The sequence below is a fragment of the Salvia hispanica genome, chromosome 5 (assembly GCF_023119035.1).
Source record: "Salvia hispanica cultivar TCC Black 2014 chromosome 5, UniMelb_Shisp_WGS_1.0, whole genome shotgun sequence".
Taxonomy (NCBI): Eukaryota; Viridiplantae; Streptophyta; class Magnoliopsida; order Lamiales; family Lamiaceae; genus Salvia; species Salvia hispanica.
In genome coordinates, this window is record NC_062969.1 from 29293369 (window position 1) to 29300860 (window position 7492).

General features: G+C 39.1%; 1 protein-coding gene across 1 annotated transcript; it reads right to left on the reverse strand.

The window, feature by feature from the left end:
• Positions 1-3324: 3324 nt before the first annotated feature.
• LOC125186274 (putative serine/threonine-protein kinase-like protein CCR3) lies at positions 3325-5978 on the reverse strand. The gene has a single exon (XM_048082629.1). It carries the CDS (start codon positions 5914-5916, stop codon positions 3595-3597), a length of 2322 nt encoding a protein of 773 aa, XP_047938586.1. The 5' UTR covers positions 5917-5978; the 3' UTR covers positions 3325-3594.
• Positions 5979-7492: the final 1514 nt, after the last annotated feature.

Genomic DNA, 7492 nt, shown 5'->3' on the forward strand with positions numbered 1-7492 from the left:
CAGGTAGATGACTTTTTCTGTGCTTTTGCTCCATTTCTACTCTTGTCGTCAACTTCCTGATTCTCTTAGGTCCGAGCGATGACTTCTGGTATTTTACTTCAAAATCAGCTATTTTGCATCTGCCAGGTCAATTAGCACAAACTCCTGGATCCAGCAGATTTCTGCACACTTAATATCAAAATTTGTACATTATTTCCCCCAAAAGTATATAATATCACCCAAAACCAATGCATGAAACGAGCCTTATCACAATTCTTCTGCATGAAGCAACAGTCCTTGTTGGCAGATGACACAAAAAGAACTAGTATAACACTATCTCATATTAGTATAATAAAATAACTGCAACCAATATATAAGTCAATGAACCCAGTGACGAAGCCACACTGGGGCCTGGGGGGCCACTGGGCCCCCCAGCCATCCTAACTGTTATTATATATATATGCTTTAGCATTACTTTGAACTAGTCCCAGCGCAGTTGGTCAATTTGGCCTCCATTCATCCATTAGGAATTGTGTTCGAATCCCATGAACCACATTTGATATTTTCTTTTGCAAAACACTAGATATACTTCTTTCACTTAGTTTTCTTTATGCACACCACTGAAGCTGATTCTATTTATTTTTTCAATTTATATATTTTGTTTATTTCCAAGTTATTTATATATTCTGTTCATTTTATAAATTTTCATGTTGGCCACTATGCAAAACCTTTTTACTTATAATTTTTATCATTCATAAATTTCTTACTTTTTTACACATCCACATCTACTAATTAATCTAGTTTTAATGCTTATTATTTGTGTCACTCTGCAACATTTGATTATTTTAAACAATGCATAGTTGATAAATTACATACTTTTATACTTCAATAATACTCCTTATATATGAAAAATATTTTATACTATAATATTAATAAATTTTAGTCTAAGAATATACTCCATAATCTTTATTCATTTCTTTATAATTATCATTCAAGTCCATCTCAAAGTTCTCTTGTTAAAGATTCATAGAAAATTAATCAAAGTTCTCAAAGATTCATAGAAAATTAACAAGTAAATATCATAAGATTTAATCATTAAATTAATGAAAAAAGTAGTATTTTTTCTTATGATATTTAGTCATCAATAAAAATATTTGGACCCCCAATAAATTTTTTTTGGCTTCGTCTCTGAATGAACCATCCCTCTTATTACCAATTGGTTTTGTCATGGAACCCTATGAATATCCAGTATTTTTTATACAATCATAAAAAAAAAAATCGCCTTTTGAGGAAGGGTTATTTCCATGTTATAGCTTGAATTTTGATCTTATGGCTAGTTATTAGTTTGAGCTTAGTAATATTAGATAATTATTTTCGTTACTCACGCGTCTTAACAAAATCTTTGTTAGCTTGTCAGCATTAAAATGACCAAATTTATTTACAAATTTTGATATTGTATACTAATTACTAGTCTTCCAAAATGCATAATTAGTGTGAGAATGATTGAAGAGTATGATTGTTTGAGGATGAAGATGACATAGATGGATTAATTCTCTTTCGTTACATCAATCTTCAGTGAATGACCGACAAAGATAACGTGACAGGAATCTCATCTTCCAAATAATTTGAGTGAAAAGGAAATATTAGTAAAGTGAAATAATAACAAAAATAATTTATTACCCAATAACATGGAGTACAATAGATTCCAAGAAAAGCAGTTCCTCGTACTATTTTTACAACTCAATCACTAACAAGAATATATTTGAATACACGTTGGCTAATCGATAGAGTGGTAATATTTACGGTGACGCTATCTTTAAATTTATATTCATAGGGGCATGTTAGGGTGCCACCACCCCTTAAAATAACACCATATCACCATTCCTAGCCAATCATTTGTACACGTGGACGAATAATAAGCTGGACACGTGGCCAAAAAAAAAAAAACGCCTAAAAAAGACGTGGGGCAGCAATATGCTGGCCTTTAAACAACACAATTTTCTTGAACTGCACATATCTAACACGTTAGACGACAATCTATAAATTGTCTGTCTAACGCAGTGTTAGATATTGTTCGTATATCACAGAACGTTTATAATATCAAGGCTGTATAAGCGTTGTCACGTTGTCATTTTAAGAGGGGTTGTCATTTTAACACAAACCTATATTCATATAATTATAAAAAAAAAAAAAAAAAAAATTGAATACGAGTATAGTCTTGAAATCTTTTATAATTAAAGTTAGAGCGTAACTATTTTTTTAAAGTAAAACGTAACTATTTTTTTAATTCTTTGTAATATGAAAGTGACTAATTGATTATGAAGTCGTTTTATTAAGGCTATATGAAGTAGTAATATTGATATCCCATAATCCCACGTCTTGGCTCCCAAAATATATTGTTGGTAGAAAAGTGGCACACACAATTTGAAGTTAGAACCGAAAAAAGGACTCAATTATATATGAATTGAATCCCACATCAATGTGAACACCCAAAATAGAATGTATGTAGTAGCATTTGACTCAATTAATTTCATCAAATATGAACACAGCCTAATTTCTCTCACCGGCCACCAATAAAACCACCACCACCACCTCCTCCCAACGTCTCACTTTATACTGCATTTACTAATCATTGCTGTTTTCATGTGTAACCGAAAACTATTAATGTATTCTTCATGTGTTTTGGGGTAGGTATTAATATTTCCAGATTTACTTTGATTGCACCGCTGTGTGATTACTGGAAAAGGCTTTAGTTAAGGCCCTACTCATGTCGACATCTTGAGTGGTTGAATATGGCTCTAATTGACTGATTTTAGTGATTGCTTAAAAATCAATTCAACATTAATGTAGAAGATTAGGCTTTTGAAATAAACACCAAAGCAATCAATATATTAACATTACATAGATGCATAGGAAATTTAACAAGTAGAATTAAACTTGTAGGCTGCACTACCTGCGATTTATTTTACTCCGTCCAAAAATTAATCTTATTTGTGTAAAGTAAGTGAATTGTGGAGAAAAAATCGATAAAGTATGAGAAAGAAGAAAAAGTATGAAAAGTATGCGAGAGAAACTTTTCATTTATAATAACGAGACTATTTTTTATGGACATTCAAAAATGACAAAATGAAACTATTTTTCGTGTGGACGGAGGAAGTACAATTTATAAATTTGTAACATCATTATAAAATAAAATATAATGCTTGATACAATTAGTCCAATATGATAATGTCTTTGTTAAAGAACTAGGACTACAACATTTCGTCGAAGCTTCTATGCAATCGTGTCCGAAGGAAAATTCTTCCTAGATACTCCTATTGGACAAGAAAACAAAAGAATTTGCACTTGAAAAGTAAAACAGCACTGAGTAAATTAATGGGTACAAAGAAAATAAAATTCATTTGAGACTTGGCCATTCGTGGCACCTACACTTGAAATTCTAGCATCAATTACACATTTTGTTTTCGATTATTTGGTTTGGTTTCTTCTGGAATTCTTTTCACAGCCAAAGCAAAGCCAATAATCTAACATTTTTGGTATAGAAAAATAAACGTGAATTTACAAAATGCTAAACCTAAAACAAAAAAAATAGGTCAAAAAGAATTTGAAAAGAATTCAATCCGAAGCGATGGAAATTGTCCCGCTGGAAATGCTACCATGGCTCTCTTCACACAGACCCAAAGCTCGATCCAAATTAATGATAATGTCACTCATGGAAGGCCTATCCTTCCCTTCCAAATGCACACAATGCCTCGCCGTGTACGCCACCAGCTCCACCGCCTCCATCTCGTTCACCTCGGCCGCCCCAACCCGCCTGTCCAGGATCCGGCCCACTTCCCCGGCCATGATCGCTGGCACGGCGTAGTCCACCACGCTCACCGGCGCTCCACCCTCGTCCGCGTTCTTGAAAATCGCCCGCTTCCCGGTCAATAGCTCCAGCAACACCACCCCAAAGCCATACACGTCGCTCTTCACCGTCAGCACATTGAGCCCGTAATACTCGGGGTCAATGTACCCGACCGTGCCCGCGGCCTTCATGGGCCGGTAGTCCCTCTCGTCCTCCGGCCCCATTAGGGATAGGCCGAAATCGGACACCCTCGCCGTCCAGCTGGCGTCCAGGAGGATGTTGGAGGACTTGATGTCACGGTGGATGATCGGGGGGACCGCGTAGCTGTGGAGGTACTCGACGCCGCGGGCGGCGTCGAGAGCGATTTTGATCCTCATCCGCCATGAATTGATGACGCTGCTGCTTTTCTCGACGTTGCTCTTGCTGTGGAGGTGATCGTAGAGAGCTCCATTTTTCATGAAATCGTAAACCAGAAGCCTCTCTTCTTTCTCCTCGCAGTAGCCTACTAATTTAACTAAATGCTTGTGATGCAATCGCGAGAGAAACGAGATCTCCGATTCGAACGCGTTTTCCTTCTCCTGGAATTTCTTCGCTTTCGACCCCGATTCGCTCCGCTTGATCGCCACCTCGCGGCCGTTGGGGAGTTTCCCTCTGTACACCACGCCGAAGCTGCCGGCGCCGATTCTATTCTCGGCGGCGAAGTTTCGCGTGGCCTCGGCCAGATCGGAGAAGAGAAACTCCGCCGCCTTGTCGGCGTGCTGCTTCGACGACGTGCCGCTCCGCTGCCGCCGCATCAGGATCGACGCCTGCCGCCGCAGCGTCGACGATCGCGACGGCGGATTGCTGCCCGAATTGGTGATCGTCGGCTGTACGGAATTGTGCACCTTCTTCTTCCCGAAACAAACGCCGCTACGCCAGAGACAGTAAACCACAGAGCAAATCCCTGCGAAGCCGCCGACGGATCCTACAATTGCGAACGCTAATAAGCCCCTTCTCAGCCCCCGAGAAGGACTAGTGCTTCTAGGCGGAGGCAGAGCAGGATCGGCGGAAATCGGATCACAAGGAGCGCAGATATGGCCGTCTCCAACGCAGAGCGTCTCGTAATCGGGATACTCGCCGCAGGAGCACGGCGTCTGGACGCAGGGCCCGGGGAGAGTCTTCTGCAGCGGCAGCAAGTTGTTGGCGCTGGTAGGCCATCCGGCGCCCCAGCAGACGACGGAGAAGTTGCGGCGAGTCAATCCACAGGTGAAATTGAAACCTGCAACAATCGATTCGAAAGAGATTCCATCGGTAATGCTGCTCGAGAACTCTCTGTCATCTCCGCCCCAGCACACCACGCTGCCGTTGGACCTCGTGATCGCGCACGTGTGGCTCGCTCCGAGCGCGAGGTCTCTGTAATCGCCGGAGGTGTTGGCCGGTATATTCAGTTGACCGGTGTCGTTGCTGCCTTTGCAAATCACGATTCCTAAGACGTCAATTCCGCAGGCGTGATTCCCGCCGACGTGGATATTGAACATTGACAAATTTGCAAAATCTAATTGGACTGAAGATGAAGAGCCGCCGCCGTCGCCCCAACACAAAACTCTGTTGGTAGTCTCAGTAACACCGCAGGAAAATCGGAGCCCCGACGAAATCATGCGAAATCGATCGGGAAATTGAACGGAATTTCCGCGCCAGCAAATTGCAGAATCGGAAGTAGTATTCCTCAATGCGCAGATTTGGGCGTCTCCGATTGCGAGGGAGGTGAGGGGGGCGGAGGAGGTGTTGTAGATGCGTTTGGGGGCGAAGGTGGTGTTCCAGCAGAGGAGGCTGAGGCCGCCGGAGCGGACGGCGCAGAGAGTGTCACGGCCGCCGGCGAGGTAATCGAAGGAGACGGTAGGGAGGATTGGGGGCAGCAATTGGCCATCCCTCCAGCACTGGATTTGTTGGATGGCTTGTTCGGCTGCTATGGAGCAGACGGTGGTGGAGGATCCGTACACGGCGGCGATGGTGGCGCCGGAGCCGCCGAGCGCGGAGGCTGGCGGCGGAGGAATCACGGAGAAAAGGAGTAGAATGGTGGCGGATATGATGCCCAAAAAGGATCTCGTCATCTATGAGGAGAGTTGTTGAAATGCCTCCTCATTTGCTAGAGAGAGAGACAACACAAATTGTATGACTGTATTTGAAAGTTTGGTCTTTGGTATGAAATCCAAGACATCTTTTTCAGTCAATTTTTTTTTTTTTTTTTTGTTCTCGTGACTTTTCCTTATTCGCAATTGTAGGGCTTTATTTTTTTAGAAACATGGAATAATTGCATTTAATACTAATATTTCGAATCTTGATTATTCAATTGATTCAGATTGCAAAAAAATAAATAAATTTAATTACCACTGTCCTCTTTTTCGACTAATTTATACTCATTCCAATCCAGTAATAAAAGTATACTCATCCCAATCCCATAAAAAAAGGTCAGTGAAATATTTTTATAATAATTATAAATAAAATGAGTTAATGCATTATAGGATTTACTTACCAAAAATAGTAAAAAAGAATATTTGTGCATTTAACAAGAATCAGATAAATATGAAAATTCATGGAGATTGAAATGAGTATACGATAATTCAAGCTGGTCAACTGAAGTGAATTTTGGTTACCATAGTCTTGTTTCTTCGACTAAATTACATATGATTAACTGAAATATATGAAAGAGGGAACATGTTTTTAGGTCCACGAACTTTGCCAAAATATTATTTTAGGTCCGTGAACTTTGAAAATATCATTTTAGGTTCATCAACTACAGGTTAATATCATTTGAGGTATTTTGAAATTTTTTTGGACGAAAATACCCTTAAGACCTTCAAAGGTCAATTTGGACAATTCTTTCGCCAATCATCTTGCATCAGAGACATGTAATCCAACAATTTTTAACGGCAAATTTTTATATTTAAATTCAATTTAGATGTTAATTGATCTTCATTTTGAAATTCACCTCCGAATGACAATCCAAATTACTACCTCCGTCCACCAAAATTTGTCATATTTCACTTTTACCATTTTTGGTAGTGAACCACATATTCCACCGACTCATTCCTACTCACATTTTATTATAAAACTAATATATAAAAGTAGGGACCCACAATTCACTAATTTTTTCAACTCACTTTTCATTACATTTCGTGCCGGGTCAAAGTGGGACAAATTTTGGTGGACGGAGGTAGTAGTAGCTATCTAATTTTAAAAAAATAAACTAAATAGAAAAAACTAAGACACTTTTTACGGCAAATTTTAATTATAGTTAAATAATTATAATTATAGAAAGAATTGTCCAAATTGCCCTTTGAAGGCCTTAAGGGCATTTTCGTCCGAAAAAAGTTTAAAATACCTCAAATGATATTAACTTATGGTTCACGGACTTAAAATGATATTTTCAAAATTCTCGGACCTAAAATGATATTTTAGCAAAGTTCGTGGATCTAAAAAGATGTTCCCTCTATATGAAATCCAAATTTGATCGGAGCCCGATATTGTTAGATAAAATCCGTAAATTAAGTAATTGCTGAATAGATATATAGATTGGTGTGAAAAATCAGAATTTGGTCTTAGTAATTTATGAATTGTACACAGCAGAAAATTGCTAAACTATGGTATAGGAGTAGATTACTATTTGGGAAACTTATTTTCTGTTGG

Excerpts from the sequence above, each read along its gene's own strand:
- LOC125186274 (XM_048082629.1), bottom strand. The coding sequence starts at position 5,916 with ATGACGAGATCCTTTTTGGGCATCATATCCGCCACCATTCTACTCCTT.